The following is a 21969-nucleotide window of genomic DNA, read 5'->3' as shown; positions in this document are numbered from 1 at the left end:
TATATGGAAATTGCGATTGAGAAGTATGAAATTTCGCACACTTATTGTTTATATAGAGTTAATTGTGTTTGCAGGCAAACGAAGAAAAACCGCCTTCAATTATATTGACAAGTAATACAACGTAGGTAGACAAAAAATTGTCGAGTAAATACGCATTATCAAAGATTACTCCAAAAGTTGTAATCAGATCTCGATGAAATTAAAATGTGACCACATAATAAACATCGGCTTTCGAATTAAAAATCATCAAAATCGGTACACCCAGTAAAAAGTTAAACGGCTTTTCGAGAGCTTCTCTCAATCCCATCCTATCATCCCATCATCAGATCCTGGTTTCCTTATCATGGTACCAAACTTCCTTATTTCCTTTCTAACGAAAAAAAATCATCAAAATCGGTTCATAAACGACGGAGTTATCCCCGAACATACATAATATATATATATATATATATATATATATATATATATATATATATATATATATATATATATATACACGGTCGAATTCAGTAACCTCCTCCTTTTTTTGAAGTCGGTTAAAAAAGTACAGAATGCTTATTTTTTTTTTGATTATGCATAAATATATATTAAATCGATAAAAAAACAACACACTACCATGTATTTGACACACACGCATAGTTTTTGAAAAATTAAAAAAAATAGATTTTTATTTTCATTATTTTTTGGTTTTTTTCTTAAAATTTTTAATTATGGTCGAATTTCGACCACTAGTTTCTTTAAAATCGTGACAACTTAATTTTCGTATAGTAGTACTGTAACATATATTCCATTATATAGCGTGGCAATGCCACCACGGCCTATATCGCCATGCCAACAATCAGGTTTACAGATTACAGGTAAAACTTGTTTAGCTCCTACAGTAAGATAGCGTTTACTAACTCATACTTCCCTCTCAACCTCCGTTCGCCTTATCCAATCATACTTTTCGTAACTGCCCAAGTCAAGCGTGCCTAAAGAAGTTTTACTTCAAAAAAATACCCATAAGTCCATAACCCAAGTCCTAAAAATATGAACCTCTAAAAATACACAGAATCAGCCTTTAAATTATAACTTTATATCTATATTCTTTATTGTCTGTTTTAACTTTGACACACTCTTGACTTTGACGTTTGATGATGTCTAATTAGTGACAGACTAAAGTGGGCGAATTTCTGTTTTGCTTTTGTCTACAAGGTCTTGATAATTAAGAGTAAATTAAAACAAATAATTTCTGTTTTAAGAGTTATGATAGTTTATAATTCATTATACAACGAAAATGCATTTTTCTATTCCTGATTTGCAACAATTTCGCGACGATAATGGGATTGCTTATACGGTTAGTTTTATATTTTACAAAATATTTAAATGTTGTGTATATCATAAAAATTAAACGTATAGTTATTACTAAATAATTATAGTAATTTTAACTTAAAAGCAGTATATTTTGCGCAAATCATTTATATATTAATTATGTTTTTTGTTGTTTAAGGGCTTTAACATCTATATTGATGGGTTTTTTCATTGTACCGCGCGGTATAAACAATTGCTCAGCCTTCACGAGCAATTGCAGGCTCAGTACCCGCATTCTAAGCTTCCAGCATTCCCGTCAAAGAAATTATTCTTAACTAGCTCTCAGTTGGAGGAGAGGCGTATCTTATTAGAAAAATATATACAATTGGGTAATCTATAATAAATATCCATTTTCAAATTATTCTTATCAACTTTTTTGAATTATTTTCAATAAAAATTGCCATTTTTTTTTTTAGTTGGACAAAATCCTGTGTTTGCAAATTCGGGCATTTTAATCACATTCCTTTTTTCGGCTCAACAAGAAACTCACTCTGTTCGAGTTCATGTAGTAGATATAGAAATTTCACTAATGAATGGCTATAGAATACCACTATCAGTGTCATCTGTGGATTCTTCTAGTACTGTTTTAGATATTGCTTGTAATTATGTGAATTTATCAAAAGACTTAACAAAATATTTCTCTTTATACCTGTTTAACTGGAGCTGTGCTAAAGATGGCCAACCTTGTTTGAAAAAACTAGAAGATTATGAATCTCCATACATATCACAGAAGTATGTAAGGCCAGATGATAAAATTGTTTTGAGGAAAAGGTTAGTGATAATTTATATGTGCTCTGCATATTCTCCATGTTTATCTATGTATTATAGGAAATAACTAGCTAACAAACTTTGTATGGCAATTTTTTCGTGAATTTATAATTACATATATTGAAATAAAATATAGCCAATATTTTAAGTTGGACAAAGTTACATATCTTGGCAAAATTTTACATATATATAGATTAATGTCAATAGGATTTTTTTATATATTAAATAAATTTGCCAAACACTCACAAATGACACTTGTAAACAAATATCTTAAACTTAAACTTACATAAACTTAAATATATTTACTTAGACTTAAATATATATTTTTTTTTTTCTAAATGCAACAGAAATTAAAAATTGTTCTAAGTGTGAGTGATTGAATTCTTGTTTTTTTTTTGTATTGATTAAAATACCTACTTAAATTGCTGACATTGGTGCTTTACCTTAACTGAACAAAACTATACATATTAGAAAAAAAAGAAAGAAGAAGAGAAAAATACATAATTATGTAGAATAAATCTTACATGAAATGAAACTGTTGTTGGGACATTCTTTTAAGTAAGTGATTTACCTGTGGACTTGTGGACAGGATGTCACATTACTTTTTTTTTTTTACTAATGATATATTCTTAATTCAACTTGTCATTTACAGCTACTGGGATCCATGTTATGATATGGACTTAATGATAGATAGGGTCTCTTTAGACCTTCTTTATTTACAATTAATTGAGGAGTTAGATTTGGGTTGGATAATAGCTGATCAGCAAACTAAAGAGATACTCTCATCGTTTGAAGCTCAAAAGCAAAAAAGAGAGGTAAGATATTCAATCCAATATTTAATTATTTTTTTTTATATTATAATGTTGTGTTCCAAATGTTGCCTGGAAGAGATTGCTTTTAGTGATAGGGGTACCTATGTTACCTTATTTACTGTTGTGACTTTTTTTTTTTTGTATTGCTGTGCAAGAATTTGAATAAATAAGTATGTTACTTTTAGGCCACTTTTAAACTCACTTAATTATATATGTGATATAGACGGAACATTTATGTGTATGAGAATGTACCTATCAAAATGAATTTTTATTTTAAAATTTTATAAAATGTAGTACAGATTTATTCCATTCTATTAAAATGATAAAACAAAGAAAACTTAAGCTAATAATGTCCAAGTGACAGATAAAAAAAATTAATTTTGTAAAATGGGTCTTTCTAATAATTTCAATATTCTGTATATTGTCTTCAGCTAAGAATTCTAAAGCTTGAATGATTCTGCATGTTTGAGATTAAATCTCGTCATAACCTCCAAATGAGTCTGAATGTAATTTAGCACATAAATGGCTTATAATCAATATATCCAACACTGTTATTTTTATCCTGAAAAAATTGACTATTCCTGTGGAATAGTTTCCACATAAACTATGTCGAGAGTACCAGTTACTGTAGTATAAATAGGAATAATGGTAACATTATATCTATTAGATGTTTCAGTTCTGTGACCAGCTAATCAGTTTATTAGTTTGTTATCGTATTTATTGCATTCATTATCAATGCTATTTAATGTGAGATGAGTCAACTACGAGTTCATACATTTTGTTTTGTTGGGTATACCTTTTAAAGTTTTTTTGTAATAATGACCCTGCTGTAATATCAATATATCAAATAGTCAAGATTGTTTTTAACTCGTTTTAAAATTTTAAAAGGAATCACCAAATCGATAAACCGAGTATAAAGTAATGAGATAACAAACATAAAAAGCACAGTCAAATTGAGAACTTCGTCCTTTTTTTGAAAGTGGCTAAAAACTACCCTCTATTATGGCGGCATCGACACCATTACAGACTGAAACCGTCTGGATGGTTCGGGAGCCAGCGACAGAGTTTCATGACCAATTTCCTCCAAATCGAAAATTCGTAAAAGGCATTAGGGATTTATATTATGATGGGAGGGTGGGGCAGGCAGTGGCAGCCTCCCACGCATGAAGGAATGTTTTTTTAGCCATTTCCTCTCACTTTAAAATTTATCGGATTATAGTTTACCTAATATCTTGAAGTAAAAATAAAGTCAGCGGACCATAAATAACATGGTAGATAATCCGTCAGCTGGCTGTTTGAACATGAAAAAAAAACATTTTCAAAGATTTCCTATCAACTAAAAATTTACCTGGTGATAGTTTATAAGCTACTATGAATGGAAATTAATGTCAGCTAGCTGTATCTCCGTGGAAAGTTCGTTAGCTGGTACATTTAACAACTATTTGTTACATATTTCAAAGTATACGAAACAATTACTTTAGTTTAAAACACTTTTATTATTAACTTTAATGTTACACTCGATAACAATATTTTAATGTACACAAATTGTTCCTAACATTCATTCTGATATCGTGTTATTTCTCTTAATTTTAAACTTTAATAGATAGCCAGCCAGGCGTGGAATAATTTAATTAAAGAGTTGGTCAGTCAGTTCAGCATATTGTAGTCTACTGCTGGAAAACGGCCTCCCCAAGTTCGCGCCAGACATCCCGGTTTTCCGCAATCCTCATCCAGCCTACACCGGCAATCTTACGTAGATCGTCGGTCCAGCGGGCCGAAGGACGTCCCACTCTGCGTTTGCCAAGACGCGATCTCCACTCAGGGACACGTCTGCTCCAATGGCTATCGGTCCTGCGACACAGATGACCAGCGCACAGCAACTCGAACTTGCTAATTGTATGGGCTATGTCGGTTACTTTTGTTCTCTCGCGGATAGTCTCATTTCTAATCCTATCTTTGAGAGAAACCCCAAGCATAGCCCGTTCTATTGCACGTTGAGCGATTTTAAACTTGTGGACCAGTCCCTTCGCCAGTGTCCACGTCGCGGCTCCGTATGTTGACACAGGCAGGACGCATTGCTCGAAAACTTTTGTTTTCAAGCATTGTAGAATTTTCGAAGTGAAGACTCGACGAAGCCTGCCAAACGCCGCCCAGCCCAACCAAATCCTTTTATCGACTTCCTTCTCGAAGTTGTTGCGGCCTAGTTGGATGGTATGGCCAAGGGTACCATCGACCGATACTGATCTCTGTATAACTTGGCTGTTAAACATGACTTTCGTTTTGTCCAAGTTCATACCAAGACCGACTCATCGGGAAGAATCTCTTAGGCCGGCCAGCATTTAGCCTAGCTCATCCAACATCTCCCCGCAAAGATGACGATATCGTCGGCGAAACGAAGGTGAGTGATGTATTCGCCGTTATCGTTGATGCCTCGTTCCCCCCAATCTAAGGTCTTAAAGGACACCAAACAAACGAGACAGAAAGATATTACATCTCCCTGTCTTACCCCACGGCGGAGAAAAATGGATCTTAGATATGAACAGTCATCGTCGCCGCGTCGTACATACATCTCAGTACCTCGATATATCGCCAGTCGACATGACATCTCTGAAGCGAGTCCAGTGCAGCCCAGTTCTCGACAGAGTCGAAGGCTTTCTCGTAGTCCACAAATGCATACACAACGGCTGATTATATTCTTGTCTTTTGAATAATCTGCCGAACAGTATGGATGTGATCTACGCTGCTGTGGCCATTTCGAAACCCAGCCTGCTCCGGTGGTTTAAATTCGTCGAGTCTTCTGGCGAGTCGATTCGTAACAACCCTCGAAAAGAGCTTATAGACGTGGCTCAGAAATGAGATCGGTCTGTAATCCTTTCACTCACTATGCTGTGCTGTGTGGTTACGGCATTAAGAATATAGCCACCCCCTCTCTTCCCGTGGGTGTCGTAAGAGACGACTAAGGGATAACACAGTTCCACTACCACCCTGGAACTTAAAAAGCCAACTGATGGCGGGATAATCATTAAACTGCTGGCTTTGAAATACACAGGCCGAAGACGGGCAGCATCGTCTTCGGACCAACAAAGTTAGCCCAGCGGTCACCAACCCGCCTGCCCAGCGTGGTAACTGGGTAAGACACATTAGTTCAATTTTTAGCGCGCACTTGTGAAGGCCTACGTCCGGCAGTGGACTGTATTAGGCTGAAGTGATTACACCGCTGTAATTTTTACTTAAAAAGTAAAAAAAAAAAACAAATATTATATGCGAGTAAGGTTGTTACGGATATTCGCATTCGCGACAACACTACCTACTCGCAAATTACATTTGCAAAAGTTAATACCGTTTTCATGGGATGGATTTTTTTTAATTAAACGAGGTATTAACATAAATACAAACAGTGTAGGTACAATAACGTGTCGCTAAAAACTACATTCGGCTCATCATTTAACTGATGATTCAGTTGACATCATAAAACTGCCATATTATGATTAATGTAACACTATTGGAAAAAACATGATAAATTAGTCACGTAATCATGAAATATTTTGTCGAGTAATTTCAATACACAATTTGTGGAAAATTAGACTTTTTAACCGACTTCAGAAATGGAGGAGGTTTATTGAATCGACCGTACATATACCTATATATATGTGGGTGTGTTCGCGCATAACTTCGTCGTTTATGAGCCGATTTTGATGATTCTTTTTTCTTGGAAAGATATCCCAAGGATGGTACCATGATAAGATAACCAGGATCTGATGATGGTATCCCACAGAAATCGTGGGGAATCTTCGAAAATTGTAGTGGCGACTAGTGCATTTGTTAATTTTTTTCGTCTACTTACGTTGTATTTCTTGTCGATTTAATTGAAGTCGGGTTTTTTTCGTTTGCTAGCAAACAATTATTGTCGTTATTTTTACATAAGTAACTCTGTTCGAAAACATGGGAAATCATTGCAAGTCAAAATCATTAAATTCGAGATAGGGGAACACCGGGCAAGATGGGGTAGTTAAGATTTAAAGCTCCAGAAATCGTAGGGGTTCATGGTTTCATAACCATATTTATTCTTAATCAGGCTTGTAGTTATCAATCTTACATATTAAATTTAAATCAGGAACACAGCACCATAGAGTTGTTAATAATATAACAAAATGTAAAATATGACATATCACCCCATCATGCCCGATAGGTCGGGTAAGATGGGGTGGGCCTAATGGGCAAGATGGGGTATAACCATTCTCTCGACTATTCAGGAGTGCAGAACTCGCAAATGAATGTTGCTTCGGCATCATTATCATCCACTCCTGCGCAGCCATAATGTAACCATTTACCACAAGAAGAATAAGCAATCCAACCTTTCTTGGAGTCGAAATATAACCCTGTAGAATGTAGGCATGGAGTTTTCGGTTTCAACATCACTCTTTTCAGAAAACGACTGTCTAATACGTTTCTTTGGATTATATTTCTTTGTGGCTTTAGTCTTGAAATAGGGTTTGTTTCTTTTCCTTTTTCTGTTTTCGCTCCTCTTTTCTCTGTCTGATTTCCTTGTTTTGCTTTTTTAACTTTTCTGTCACATTTTTTTTAAATAAATTCTTCTAACTTAACTCTTAACAACTTCTGTTTATAGGGTGAAGAGGTTATGATAGTAGTTTTACCGCGTTTTTTCGTCACTTTTAATGTCTTCTTGGTCACTTGAAGAGACAATAGTTGCTTTGGGCTGGCTAATGCACTAAATTAGGCCAATAAAAAAATCTAGGGGAAGGACTCAAATTTAAATATGTGTTAATTTCAGTTGCACTAGTTGTCACAATTGTTGAAGTAGCAGGATCTGTAACAACAACTGCAGTGCTCGTTGATGTTGTTGTAAGAGGTGCTGCCACAGTATCTACAGTTAAAAAAAAAACGATCTCTATGTCTAGTAAATAATCCATCAAGCTCATCCTCTTCTTCTTTTTGCGAAAATACTGGTACCCAAAGGTACCTTTACATTCTTTTTTAGCCTTTTTTACCTTTCATTCCAATGTAGTTTGTGGGACTAAGAAAAATTTTGCAGCCAACATATATCCCATTTCTCGCTTTAAAACAACTTCTATCGCCTTATTCAGTGCTTCCCTTGATAGTTTTCCTCTTCCTGAGTTTCTTTTTTAAACATATATGACTTTTTTTTAAATATAAACCATCCTAAAACAATATAAATATGGGGTATCAGATACCCCATCTTGCCCGTTGATTCGTTTCAAAATTAATATTCAAACAAAAAAAAATTGAATAATGTTTCATAACAAGTTATTACCCGTTACTGCAATGTACTGTAGATAGGATTAACCGAGGTGCCGCTTAAAATTCACCAAATACAAGTTTCATGCCCTACGAAACGTACATATAAGAAATTTTAAAACGAACAAACGAAATCTACTTTTCGACGATAACTAAAACAAATGAATAGCCGCTGTGTTAGTGTGACTCGTGTCGTGTCACCGCACACGTCGTCACTCGTGTGACTAAGAGCTGTCGTGGCGGCCAGTAGCGAGATGGCAGAGCAAATGAGATTGATCAATTTAAATCACCTGAAAAGCCTGATGCCCCGTCTTGCCCACCACCCCGTCTTGCCCGGTGTTCCCCTACCTATTGGATAACTCAACACACGTAGTCATGTCTTGCAAACTCATAAACGTGTGCAGTTTAAACAACAGTAGATATCTTTAAAAAAATGCCTGAATAGGTCCAGCTGTTCTTGTGTTTTGCGCTTAGTAACACATTTAGCGATCCATTTTTATTTATATACTAGCTGTTTCCGCGACTTTGTCCGCGTGGAATTTAACAAAAAGGTTATTATTCAGTTAACAGAGTTATAAAATAAATAAATTTGTAAAATAAAAGTAGCCTAAGCTACTCCTTACTATATCAGCTATCTGCTAGTGAAAGTTCCGGCAAATTTGGTGCAACCGTTTCAGAGGTTAGCCGGATCAAATAGACAGAGAGACGCAGATACAGACAAAAATTATAAAAATAATGTTAATTTGGTATATGTACCGTGTATACATCCATATGCATTTAATAATAAGCGGTTATTTTAATATAAAAAACAGACACCAATTTTATTTATTTGTAATTAAATTGAATATTAGAATTAGAATTGTATAAATGTCGATTAAATAATAGTATGTTTTTTGTAACCTTTAAGAACGTCAGAACGACAGATAACAAGATTAAAATATAAAATTAGGAGTTGAACAAAGTCTTGTTGAAGTTTGTTTATTTTCTTTAAAGTTTATCGCTTCATGAACCAACCTTATAAACTCTCTATTATATAAAATTATTTACAATAAAAAAAATTATTAAAATATCAATAGTACCTATTGCGGAATGTGAAAGCGGCAATGTGTACTGTGTACTTAAAAGCGTACGTGTTTCCCCGATCCGAAATAATATTATTCTACTATACTTATATTCTAAGAAACAGGCGTGGCTCCAGCCTATATAGCCTCGGTGCCATTATTAGCGCCCTGTTGAAGAAGACAAATAAAAGAGGTGCGTTTTAAATTTGTGGGTCGAAAATTATTATAAAACGCCACTCGGAAATAAATGGCGATTATCGATGCGTTTTAAATTGCAAATATCAACGATATTTATCGATTGATTCTAGTTTTCAACATTTATAATATTAATACTTTGTGCCCGGCAAGCTTGCAAGGCTTGACCTAGCGCCCGGGAGCACCGCCTATGCAATAGTTAAAGCCGCTTACCTAAGAAAAGATATATTTGAATAGCGGAAGTTCCTTTCTCTGCCAATATCAGTTCATCCTATCAAATAGTTTGGGATGCAATTAGTCTTGTGATCTCTCTTTGCAAATAGAATAAATAATATATTTATAGTGTCCATTTTTTATGGGCAATACATCCAATTAGCAGTTCGGTAGCCGTCTCTTTCCAAATAGTATAATTATATATTTATAGTGTATTTGTAGTTATAATATATTTATAGTGTGTCCATTTTTTATGGACAATACATCCAATTAGCAGTTCGGTAGCTGGAAATAAGACAAATTAAATAAAAAAATTTGAAACTATTTTTAATATCATATCAAAATGTATGTAATGTGTGGGTAATACAAAAATAAATCGTACGAAATGAAATAAAATTTACCAATTGTAATTATATATGTTTGTATTTAAATTTCCGATTTTTTCTCTGTTTTAGTATATAGAGCTAGCTCGTACCTTGAGGCACTACAGTAGCATTCCAGCGGGGGAAGCGTTAACGGATGCTGTTAACATCGGAGAGGCAGTAACCTCTGTGATCCGTGTGCGCGTCTCGTTAGCGTCCAAGGAGCTCACGTTGACGAGCGTCGCTCACCCCAACAACGAGCAGAAGTACAAGGTCACGAGGATGAGGTGCTGGCGTATCACCACTTTACATAATGTACGTATAAAAGAGTAACTGCAAAGTTTCTTGCAGATTCTTCTCTGCAGATTACATTCCGGATCAGTGGTAGCTGCGCATTTACTAAACCTAATTTAACAAACACGAATATAATTTTAATGACATCCCTCTGGTGAAGTGGTGCGTGCATAGTATGTGCGATCACACACCGGCGATTGCTGATTCGTTTTGCGCTCGGGGTGGACATTTGTATTTGTACAGATATTTCTTTCTGGTCTGGTTGTCTGTCCTTGTGGGTCTCCCCACCGTGCCTCGGAGAGCTCGTTAAGCTCTCGGTCCCGGTTGTTATCATAGACACCTGATAGCGACCATTACTCATAGTAGGGAATATATCCGCCAACCCGTAGAGCAACGTGTTAGATTAAGCTTCAGCCCTTTTACATGGATGGAGACCTATGCCCAGCGATGGGATGATACAGGCTGAATCAAATCGAATCGATAATTTGAATTTGTAAAAAGACGATTCGAAAGTGATTTTGATGTCTATGAGATATGGCAGTTGCTGCTTGATGATTTAGAAGTGGTTAGTACAACTGATTAATTTGTTAAAGTTCATGAGAAAAGTATTTGTTTTGAATTTTTGTGTAAATCTTAGTTTGTTCAGAGCGCTGAAAAACATGACACACGGCCGTAAATTTTTAAGGAAAACCTACTAAATTTTGGTATTGAACAGTAGTAACTTCGGCACCAATACATGTTTACGATGATGTCACATCTTTATACTTATAAATACATTGAGGATTAAAATAAAACATTATCTTCTAATAGTATGTTATTTAACTTTAGAAACAGAGCTTAAAATTGCAATTCAATCAAGAAAGAAAATGTAATTTTATTTTGTGATTGAATAAATAAATAACATGTAATAATTTGCTGTTGCTTGTGACCGCTCGCATTGAAATTTGTGACACGAATCAAAATATTTTACTCTTATATATGACTAATAAATATTTATATGTTAAATATCAATTTAAAGATCTTTGGTAAATATTAAACAAAATCGAGGTTAGAAGGTTTGCGTGACCGGATTTTGCAAATCTTATCGATATATTTCAAAATATAGAATTAGGTAATCTGATATTCGACACGTAAAGCTGAAATTAACAGAATGATGTTATTTAAATAACATTCATGTTACATTAATGTGCTTATAAAATATCATTCATAAAATATTTGATAGATTTTAAAAACTCTTTCTCCAGAAGGATACTACGTTATTACTGAGTGATAAAGTCTCTATCTTAATGAAAGAATACGAAATAGTCAAACCAGTAATTTCAAAAATGTATATTTTATAGAAATGAATTACGACCTTGAACATTGTTGTATATTTGTATTACAGGTAGATCGGTCACAGACGAACGGCGATGATTCCTTACTCGATGCGCCGAGCAAAAACTTTGAGCTGTCCTTTGAATATCTCATTAGCAAAGATACCTTGGTGTGGGTGACTCTGCGGACGGAACATGCAATATTTATTAGTGTCTGCCTGCAGGTATGATTCATTGTGTCAATGTACATGACAATGTACATAATTATTGACTTGGATTATAATTGAAGTTGGTTAATTATATTAAAATTATTTTAAAATTCACTTATTTGTTTTAAATTAAATATTGTGTTTGTTATCGATAAACTGTTTAACTTCTGAACTGATTACTATATATTTTTATGTAGTTACATACTATACAAGTATATTAAACATTGACAAAAGTTCCTTGGTTTAAGAAGGGTTTGTGAAAAATTAATAAGTCTAAAGGAGGGTTTTTAAGTGTGATTATAAAAGAAAATATAGAGGTTTACATATGGTGCAAGGTCTAGTAAATATGTTAGCTTATAGGTATATTTATTTATGAATCAGTATAAATAACTGGTGGTGGATAATCTTATAAATTAATAATAAGATGCTCTAAATATTCTTAATCTTGTTAGAACATTGGCACTGCATACCTAGGTAGGTTAATTAAAAATTAACATATCTAAATACTTATGAACATTATAAACCTTGCAGTCGATAGTAGACGAGCTGATGCGTCAAAAGAACGGCGAAGGCCCGACATCGCCGCGCTGCAAACGCGCCAGCCTCGCCTACCTGCGGCGCGACGGCTCCACGCACCTCATCACGCCCTCCTCCTCTAGCGACACGCTCAGCTCCGCGGTGAGTACGACACGCCCCTCGTGTCATGGAGGGCCCACGTCGCCGCACTGCAAGCGCCAGCCTCGCCTACCTGCGGCGCGACGGCTCCACGCACCTCATCACGCCCTCCTCCTCTAGCGACACGCTCAGCTCCGCGGTGAGTACGACACGCCCCTCGTGTCACGGAGGGCCCACGTAACCGCACTGCAAGCGCGCCAGGCTCGCCTACCTGCGGCGCGACGGCTCCACGCACCTCATCACGCCCTCCTCCTCTAGCGACACGCACAGCTCCGCGGTGAGTACGACACGCCCCTCGTGTCACGGAGGGCCCACGTCGCCGCACTGCAAACGCGCCAGCCTCGCCTACCTGCGGCGCGACGGCTCCACGCACCTCATCACGCCCTCCTCCTCTAGCGACACGCTCAGCTCCGCGGTGAGTACGACACGCCCCTCGTGTCACGGAGGGCCCACGTCGCTTCACTGCAAGCGCGCCAGGCTCGCCTACTTGCGGCGCGACGGCTCCACGCACCTCATCACGCCCTCCTCCTCTAGCGACACGCTCAGCTCCGCGGTGAGTACGACACGCCCCTCGTGTCACGGAGGGCCCACGTCGCTTCACTGCAAGCGCGCCAGGCTCGCCTACCTGCGGCGCGACGGCTCAACGCACCTCATCACGCCCTCCTTCTCTAGCGACACGCTCAGCTCCGCGGTGAGTACGACACGCCCCTCGTGTCACGGAGGGCCCACGTCGCCACACTGCAAGCGCGCCAGGCTCGCCTACCTGCGGCGCGACGGCTCCACGCACCTCATCACGCCCTCCTCCTCTAGCGACACGCTCAGCTCCGCGGTGAGTACGACACGCCCCTCGTGTCACGGAGGGCCCACGTCGCCGCACTCCAAGCGCGCCAGCCTCGCCTACCTGCGGCACGACGGCTCCACGCACATCCCTCAGTATACGCCCTCCCCCTTTAGGCGACACACTGAGCTCCGCGGTAAGTACTACACATCTCATTTGGTCATGACACGCATAATTGATCGCGACGTCGTCGATCTAGATATAAAAACTTATCGGGGACAACATTGTCATTTGCTCTGTCTTGCAAACTCGTAAAAAACTGTTACTCGTCAGTTTTAAAGTAAGTTCATACCATTTCTTTGTTGATTATAAATCACGATGAAAAAACAAAATTAATACAGAAAATTTTATCCTTTTTTATCTAGAATGGCGATTCATCAGGCAGTTCAAGAGAAATATTTTCGGTTCAAAGACTAACTGAAAAGTTTGCATCAGTCGCTTTCAAGACCGGCAAAGATTGTGTCGAAAACAATGCCTTTGAAGCGATAGGAGACGAAGAACTGTGAATTAATATCCAAAGACGAAATTTCTTTAGGCTCCGTTGCCAATATTGTATAGAATTTATGGATGTCCCATTTTACTCGAATTTGTACAGATATTTGTAAAGATTTTCTACTTAAAAATAAGAAATTACATATAAGTTATGGCTATGATATTATTTACATTAGCAATTATTTTATTCTTACACAATCAGTCCATATACTTGCCATATTATGTCCATTATATATGATGGTAATTATTTCATTTATTTAAGTTTGAATAAAATATAAGTGCAGTAGGTATTTAAGTTCTAATAAAAAATATTGGAAATATTTCTATTTTGATATATGTACATAATTATGTGCTTATAATATTGTTTTATATCATTAATTTAAATCAATTTTAATTGTCATTATTTAAAATACAGGATAAATAGTATTTAAGAATTTTAAACAATTTTTAATATCATATCAAAAATCGACCATTTCAGCGGGGATCGAACCTGCATCTCCGACTTACCGTGTCGGTGCTTTAACCAATTAAGCTATGGAATGATGTAACCGCTAGATCGAAATTTTTGATATGATGATTTTATATTCGGTCTAAGCGACGATTGTTTAGAATTTCCTAATGTGTGGGTAACACAAAAATAAATTATACGAATTTAAGAATTTTTATTTGATAATTACCATTATTTTTAAAGAAGCTCAAGTAAAAATGATTTTGTTAGTGTGTAAAATATATTAAATTAATTTTGCTAAGTGTAAACTGCAATAGGTATCAGTAGTAAAATAACCTTTTATTTTTTAGATAACATTTCACTTCGATAAATATTTATGATAGATGTAAATCAAGCTAATTGTCAGTTTATAATATAAATAACCTATCATACTATTGTAAATGACTAAAAGTACTATTAAAAGTTTTGGTACATTCATAAAATAGTGAGGTACATTACCGCTTATCAAGTACTATCGATAAGTGTAACTATTACTACGCTATTTCCTATTAATATATTTATGTGCAGATTTCGGCATCTTTTGATACCTGTGAAACTTAAATGATTCTCATATTTATCAAGACTAAAAGCAGAAATTAAAGTGGCATTTCTACACATTTATAGTTATATGTATATTTTGTTACCATTATTTAAACAAGTAGAAAGACAGCTTAATGATTTTAACCTTCTTATTTGGGTATAAAGGTTCAAAAATTATTTCCATAGAATTTTTCTTCATTAGTTTAAACTTGAGTCAGGTAACTACAATATTCATATAAACAAACATTGACATAATTTAATGTTTGATCTCTATTGTCAATGTAAAACCTTTTGTTTGCTAGCTAATTTTTTAGACATGATTTTAAAATTAAAAAATTGATAAATTTTAAAATTGTTTGAAAAAAAAAAGAAAATCATACATAATACAATTTTGTATTCATAACATCGTTTTAAAAATAGACACTAGTTAAGACATCTGTCTATGTCTGCCTATAAAAAAAGAATTGTAAAAACTCCAGAAACAATTATTATGCTTTGTTTGAATTGTTTTAATATTTATAAATATTTTAGTTTTATAAAATTGTGACTAAACAATTTGCTTTGCTATTTAAATACTAAGTCCACAATATAAAACCAAATCTAAAGACAACTATTTTGTTTTCTTACACTTAAAATTTTTATTATGATGTATTGATTTATTTGAACTTATTTCATTCTATTTTTTAAATTGATTAATAAAATTATTATAATAATTTTTTTTACTATGTAATGTGTGATTAGAAACAAAACATTATGTAAAATAAAATTGTTGGAGAGTGCATGAATAATTTAGCATGTATTATGATAATTATGCAAATTTCTGCATACTGTTATGAGTAAAAATGTTATTATTTTATTGGGACCATTATTAAAACAAATGTTTGTATTGATTACTATGTTTATAACATTAATTATTTGCCTATAAGGTTATAAATTACCGTATATGCCATATTTTATTAGTTATATTAATTTTTTTTTCAATAAAATATTTTTTCAAATTAATGGTCTTTTGTTTAAATAAAACAGTATTGTAATATTGCTAAATTTAATTAAATTATTATATTACAAGTGGAACCATTTAATATTCTTTTTCCCACTCTTCACGTTCCTTCCTTTCTTTCTTGACCTGTTCGACAATAGGAGTAAGGTAGAGTTTGTCTTCTTCATATTTAGTCCATTCCTCTTTGGGTAGGATAGTTTTCGTCATAGAAAGCTGAATTGCACGAATCATGCGAAAATTACGTTCGTCAACTACATGTTGAGGGAGACGGCGCAGTGCTTCTTGTACATCTTCATTTTCATACAAACAATCATCACGATGAAGACCTTGAATACAATAGGCCACATAAAAATATTAACCTATCTTTGTCTTGTTATTAGTAATATTTTTTTGTCTGAATTTTAACTACATACCAATTATACTATAATAACACTTATGATATGCATGCACACAAATCATTGTAGTTATTTGTACACCAAATATATTTTACAAGAAATTTTTGTGACGAGGTAAAATTATACACTAAAAATATTACATTATAAATATACATACCATATTTATTGAATCCTGATAAGTTGTAAGCCCATTTTTTAAGGCTACCTGAAAATCATTACACAGTATTATATAACAGAAAATTTAGCAAAAGAACGAGAGGGATTATAAGAAAACAAAAACTTACTGCCAAGAACTGCAGTAGTTCTCAAAGCCATTTTAATTTATTATAATTCTAACGACTTGTGCTTTCACAAGTATTTCTCTAAAAAGAATTATTTTGCAAGTGCTAAGCGAGCTTAAATTTTTGAGTTCTGACAGAGTGACAGATAACCACAGAGTATAGTAATACTTATAGAAACAGATAACTCATGACAATGCTCCTTAATAATACGATGACAGCTGTCAACAACAGTAGAAAATGGCAGAAAAATTAATTTTGTATTTTGGTAATAGATAAGATATACGTGATATTTTTATACTAGCCGTGCCCGCGACTTCGTCCACGTGAAATTTAACAAAAAAGCTATTGTAGCAGTTTGCAGAGCTATAAAATATATAAATTTCTAAAATAAAAGTAGTCTAAGTTACTCCCTACATCAGCTATCTGCCAGTGAAATTCGAGTCAAAATCGGTCCAACCGTTTCAGAGATTAGCCAGAACAAACAGACAGACAGACAAAAATTGTAAAAAATGTTATTTTGGTATATATAGATTCTTTCCAATAGTTCGAGTTTTTTAAGCCTATAAAATTACGATGTCTAATATATTGAAAAATATGCCGTTTAATAGTGGAGTAGAGTTATAGTAGTATAGTTATTTATTCCTTTCCAAATTTATTATGATCTATATGTATAATGTATATTATATACTATACTTTCATATTCGTAATAAATAGAGTAGAAGTAGGGGTAAGAGGTTGCTCTATTCTCCATATTTTGTATACAAAGATCACCTCCTTAGTGGTATTATCCTGTTATAGGATTTACACAATACGCAGTTACACATTTTGCAAAACATATTCATATATAATATGTATACAAGCATAGAGGTGAGAAATATTATATCATTGTATACAAGTTATACAAAACAGCACAGAACACACACATTCATTTTATTCTAATTCAATACCAGAGAGTCCAGAGAGTATATTGAATATAAGGGTATTCAATACTACGTAATTGCGGTAATCTGTGCACGTATCTATATCTCTATCTATTCTGACATCTTAAAAAATTAAAAATAAATAGACCAATATCAATTACCAATTTATACATTACTGTAATAAATTATTTATAAGAGACTCGTCGAAAAGAAAAATGTTGTTATATAATTTTTGGACTCTGTAAGACACTTGTGACAACAAATATTTATACATCCTTATCAGGACACATCATTTTATTTTTCATTTTATATTGTCCGTAAAATGTACAAGTTCGCTCTAATCACGATGCGATGTTACAGATAAACATAACGACAACGAATGATAAAACACTGCTGCTCGTGCCCGATCCGTGTCTCTTATCAATATATTTGTTTGCTAGACTTGCAACTGAACTTCGAATGCCCTCGCTCGACCTCCTAGTTCCTTGGCCCGCTTATCACTATCAGCGTGAATAAAATGAGACGACGGAAGGTAATGAAATCACACTTTGTTACGCGTTCGCGCACGTTTGTTCGTTCCGAAAGTTTCATTTTATTTGTAGTTAATAGTTAATACAAATTGTATATTTTATTTTACAACGCCTTTTATTAATTTGTGTGGTGATTTTTTTTGTTCATCCTGCATCCAAGAGAAGGAATGCCAAGTGACTGTCGAGACTGTTTGGGAATTCGTTTTCGAATTAATACCCTACACCAGACCTGGAAGTGGCTGCATCAGACCATCGCTCTACACGAGTATCTGATCTCCCTCTCATCAGCTGATACAGACGCTTGTTGCTCTATGCATTAAAGTGTTGGACTCTTTTATTTAGTGTTTTATGAAGTTAATAAAAACTTTTAATTTAAGAAATTAAGATTTAAGTAACTGCCTGTCACAGGTTCATAGAAAAAAGTATCCGTTTATCATAAAATTATTATTAAAGTCAAGATGGCGCAGTCAATGATGCGTAAAATTGCTATGGGTAACATGTTTGTTATGGTGGGATTGACAAGAAGAGCTAGCTCACGAAGCATAGCTACAGGTAAAAGTTTGATGGACAAGAAGTTCAAAAATGATTTGCCACCTGAGAGGGAGGTCACAAAATCGGTATTTATGTCTCAATCAACAGACATATATACGAACTTGGCTCTTGAAGATTGGATGTATCGAAATATGGACTTCAGTAAACATCATGTTATGATGGTTTGGCGCAATGAACCGTGTGTAGTTATCGGAAGACACCAGAATCCTTGGCTTGAAGCCAATGTGCCTTTCTTATCTGAGAAGGAAATAGCTCTGGCCCGTCGCAACAGCGGAGGTGGCACTGTTTATCACGACCGTGGCAATCTCAACATTACTTTCTTTTCACCCAGAGAAAGATATGACAGAAAGTACAACTTGGAACTAATCAAGAGGGCATTATTCAGAGGCTTTGGAATTAAGTCAGTTATCAACGATCGTCATGATATCATTGTGAGAGATAAATACAAAGTATCCTTTTTTAAATATACTGAAGTAGGTATAGTGTAATATGATCCTACATGGGGAAAGAGGCCTATGCCCAGTAGTGGGATATTACAGGCTGAAGCGTATAGTATATATTCTATTCAAAATTTCAAATATTGAACAAAATAAATTATGTTAAATCACTGCATGTCATGTTATATAGTTTTTTTTTTTTTAATCAAAACCTTACGGGTACAAACTTTACATTAATTTATATCATTAAAAAACTTTTAGCTAATAAATATACCTATTATTTCTTGATCAAATTGTATGCTAATGGCCAACGCAGCTAAATACTGTATTACTTTTACTTTAAAGTGAGCAAGATAATTTAAAAACAATTATTTTTATATTTGTTATCAATATCTTGTAATATTTCCTTAATATATTATAAGATTTCTGGAACGGCTGCTAAATTAGGACGTTTGACAGCGTATCATCATTGCACACTTCTAGTCAATGCCAATAAGGCAGATCTCAGCAAAGCACTAGCCAAACGAGAGGTAAGTTGACTTATAAAATTAATTGTATTTAATTTAATAAATTTTAGGAATATTTCCTCTTACTATAATCTTTTGAAATAATGAGTATTTTGTAGTTTGATGACAATAACAACTTATAACATCTACATGAACACAAGTATATGTATACATTTATTTACATTTTCAATAAGTTATTAATGTCATATGTCGCATTTCTTGTGCGTGACTCATTTGATTGTCTTCATTGATAGATTTTTCAAGCTATTAATAGTGTTTCTTTGTTTAATGTATTTATAGATATATAAATTGTATTTATGTACATATTGTGCTCCTTTTTATTAATAAAAGCATTTTATTTTCCATTTAATTAACACTATCTGTGCTACTAACATTAACCTGACCTTTTCCTTCCATGTACACATGTTAAGAACAGTTAATTCTATTTAGCATGGCATACAGACGAACGCGACTCCGTCTACTCCATCTCCTGTGGTGAACTTATCGGACCTAGACAAACGGGTCACTGTGGAAGGTCTTCAGACTGCAGTGGGCTACGAGTACCTCAGGACTCCTGCTCTGCACTTAGAAGATGGTGGGGACAAACAAATATCAAGACAGAGAGGATTCCAGTTCATAAATCCTACTGAGGAGTGGTTCCCAGGTAAAAATTAAAATTAAAAAAAAAAAAAGAATTTGAATGTATGTATTAGTTTTTATACTATGTGTATTAAATTATGTTTATGAAAATTAAAGTTATTCGGAAAAATAAAATTTTAATTATAGACCAGACCAAATAGATAAAATCTTTGTTATTTACATTTATGTACATTCTGTTTACATTTAAATTGAGACATGCATACTATTTTATATTTTTTGTTACAAGTTAAATATTCATAGATAAAACATTTGTGTCAGGCTTAGCAGAGTTGAAGAATGAACTGCAAACATGGGATTGGTCATTTGGTCGCACACCAGTGTTCACTGTAAGCCGTTCATTTCCGGTTCCACCGGAGCTGCTATCACCATCGAAGGTCTACTCTGCTACTCAGGAGTTGATCATCAGCATGACTGTGGATAAGGGTCTCATAAATGACGTCACTCTGAACATTCCCCCTGGCCTGGTCGAATCTGGATTCTATGGGGAAGCATCAGTTATAACTCATCTCAAGGGCAAGAGATTCACGTCAGAAGCCCTGACTGCTCTCCAGGATGCCATGCTTACGCGTCACACAAGTGGTGATGTGAAAAAACTGGATGATAAGGAACAATTTGTCGCAAAATGTTTCGACCAAGTTGTTAATACCGTTTAATGTATATTAACATTTTAATCCAGTTGGTGCTCTTTCTCTAGTGTAGTATTATCGTGGCGTTGTTTTTTTACATGTTATCGTCGCTTGTTCACTGGTTGCAAATTTTATCTATGTTATATAAATACTAAGATATATGGTTCAAAGGTTAAATCGTAAATTGTATATTGGTACTTCTGATTTTTATTTTTTTTTTTTAATAGTGTTAATTTCTTTGAATATTTTTTTCATGCTTACCGATATTGCATTCAAATAATCGTTTATTTAACCGTTTAATAACACCGAATTTGCTTTGTTGTTGTGTGTTTTAGTTTAGTGTTTTATGTAATAATATTTAGAGACACGTAATGGGGGTTCTTTTATGTCTTGTATTTGACTTACAGTATGTTACATACTGAACTGGTATAGCATGTCAAGTTCTCACAGCCGAAAAAATACCTCTTTTCCCTAAAGCAGAGGAGAGGCATACAACATACAAGAGTCCAACATTTCGTTACGCGTCTCTAATAATCCTGCGAGTCGCACGTTTGTGTCGAACGCTACAAGAATGCATCATATCATTTGTTTTAATTAAATTTTAATTTCGTTACCAAGTTAATGTACCCATGTAATTTTTACTTATAATACATATTGCGTAGCACGTATTTTGTAACGTTTTATGTCTAGATTTCTATTTAACCTAAACCATTTCATCATTCACCTGCATTATTTCATAACATCTACCCGAAACGGGTACTTTTTTATATGAAGTGGACATAAGGCACATTTTAGTAAATGTAGGCTTTTGTGTTAGAATAAGTTATCTTAGGCAATGTAGAGTTTGCTATTATGCAATATTATTTTTGATACTAGACGACATTTAAGAATAAACGACAAATTTTTATCTCATTGTATATTATACTGATGTATTGAAATAAATATAATGGTATTATTGTACATATTTTATTTTTATTTTTTACCTAAATATTACAATTTTTCGTCAACATAATATGTTAAGGTATAATGCATGTTACTATAAATTTTAATATTATATATGTAAGTGTATAAGCAAACTAATCATTTTTATGTAATGCGCTACTTGACATCTCAAGGGGAAGGCCGCTCATCTGCACACATACAATACACGTTGATTAAAAAGGCTCACCCAATAAG

General features: G+C 34.4%; 4 protein-coding genes and 1 long non-coding RNA gene across 6 annotated transcripts; 3 read left to right on the top strand and 2 right to left on the bottom strand.

Annotated features, from left to right (window-relative positions):
- The first annotated feature begins 1276 nt into the window (after nucleotides 1-1276).
- Nucleotides 1277-13873, top strand: LOC123670037 (sorting nexin-17). The gene is made up of 8 exons (XM_045603535.1): nucleotides 1277-1336; nucleotides 1490-1679; nucleotides 1767-2121; nucleotides 2771-2933; nucleotides 10132-10353; nucleotides 11717-11869; nucleotides 12386-12532; nucleotides 13733-13873. Exons 1-8 carry the CDS (start codon nucleotides 1277-1279, stop codon nucleotides 13871-13873), a joined length of 1431 nt encoding a protein of 476 aa, XP_045459491.1.
- Nucleotides 11647-12518, bottom strand: LOC123670040. 2 transcript variants are annotated; one of them, XR_006745859.1, is made up of 2 exons: nucleotides 12491-12518; nucleotides 11647-11827 (listed from the first exon to the last, which is right to left on the bottom strand). It is a non-coding gene; the product is annotated as an uncharacterized LOC123670040 (long non-coding RNA). The 2 variants fall into 2 exon arrangements; XR_006745858.1 differs by lacking the exon at nucleotides 12491-12518 and adding an exon at nucleotides 12370-12417.
- A 1893-nt stretch (nucleotides 13874-15766) lies between the features above and the next one.
- Nucleotides 15767-16750, bottom strand: LOC123657542 (cytochrome b-c1 complex subunit 7-like). Its single transcript, XM_045593068.1, has 3 exons — nucleotides 16566-16750; nucleotides 16439-16486; nucleotides 15767-16212 (listed from the first exon to the last, which is right to left on the bottom strand). Exons 1-3 carry the CDS (start codon nucleotides 16594-16596, stop codon nucleotides 15965-15967), a joined length of 327 nt encoding a protein of 108 aa, XP_045449024.1. The 5' UTR covers nucleotides 16597-16750; the 3' UTR covers nucleotides 15767-15964.
- Nucleotides 16751-18115: 1365 nt separating this feature from the next.
- Nucleotides 18116-18348, top strand: LOC123657533. Its single transcript, XM_045593060.1, has one exon. It carries the CDS (start codon nucleotides 18180-18182, stop codon nucleotides 18330-18332), a length of 153 nt encoding a protein of 50 aa, XP_045449016.1. The 5' UTR covers nucleotides 18116-18179; the 3' UTR covers nucleotides 18333-18348.
- Nucleotides 18349-18360: 12 nt separating this feature from the next.
- Nucleotides 18361-21753, top strand: LOC123657517 (lipoyltransferase 1, mitochondrial). The gene is made up of 4 exons (XM_045593055.1): nucleotides 18361-19037; nucleotides 19424-19531; nucleotides 19958-20171; nucleotides 20426-21753. Exons 1-4 carry the CDS (start codon nucleotides 18471-18473, stop codon nucleotides 20818-20820), a joined length of 1284 nt encoding a protein of 427 aa, XP_045449011.1. The 5' UTR covers nucleotides 18361-18470; the 3' UTR covers nucleotides 20821-21753.
- The last annotated feature ends 216 nt before the right edge of the window (nucleotides 21754-21969 follow it).

The sequence above is a fragment of the Melitaea cinxia genome, chromosome 1 (genome assembly GCF_905220565.1).
Source record: "Melitaea cinxia chromosome 1, ilMelCinx1.1, whole genome shotgun sequence".
NCBI classification, from domain to species: Eukaryota; Metazoa; Arthropoda; class Insecta; order Lepidoptera; family Nymphalidae; genus Melitaea; species Melitaea cinxia.
The sequence above is the reverse complement of the archived record's forward strand: the minus strand, read 5'-3'. Positions and strand labels throughout refer to the sequence as shown.

Excerpts from the sequence above, each read along its gene's own strand:
- LOC123657533 (XM_045593060.1), top strand. The coding sequence starts at position 18,180 with ATGCCAAGTGACTGTCGAGACTGTTTGGGAATTCGTTTTCGAATTAAT.
- LOC123670037 (XM_045603535.1), top strand. The coding sequence starts at position 1,277 with ATGCATTTTTCTATTCCTGATTTGCAACAATTTCGCGACGATAATGGG. Across the intron at positions 2,934-10,131 it reads CTCAAAAGCAAAAAAGAGAG|TATATAGAGCTAGCTCGTAC; the intron begins GTAAGATATTCA and ends TCTCTGTTTTAG. Across the intron at positions 12,533-13,732 it reads GCGACACGCTCAGCTCCGCG|AATGGCGATTCATCAGGCAG; the intron begins GTGAGTACGACA and ends TTTTTTATCTAG.
- LOC123657542 (XM_045593068.1), bottom strand. The coding sequence starts at position 16,596 with ATGGCTTTGAGAACTACTGCAGTTCTTGGCA. Across the intron at positions 16,487-16,565 it reads AACTACTGCAGTTCTTGGCA|GTAGCCTTAAAAAATGGGCT; the intron begins GTAAGTTTTTGT and ends AATGATTTTCAG. Across the intron at positions 16,213-16,438 it reads ATCAGGATTCAATAAATATG|GTCTTCATCGTGATGATTGT; the intron begins GTATGTATATTT and ends ATTGTATTCAAG.
- LOC123657517 (XM_045593055.1), top strand. The coding sequence starts at position 18,471 with ATGGCGCAGTCAATGATGCGTAAAATTGCTATGGGTAACATGTTTGTT. Across the intron at positions 19,038-19,423 it reads CCTTTTTTAAATATACTGAA|ATTTCTGGAACGGCTGCTAA; the intron begins GTAGGTATAGTG and ends ATATATTATAAG. Across the intron at positions 20,172-20,425 it reads TACTGAGGAGTGGTTCCCAG|GCTTAGCAGAGTTGAAGAAT; the intron begins GTAAAAATTAAA and ends CATTTGTGTCAG.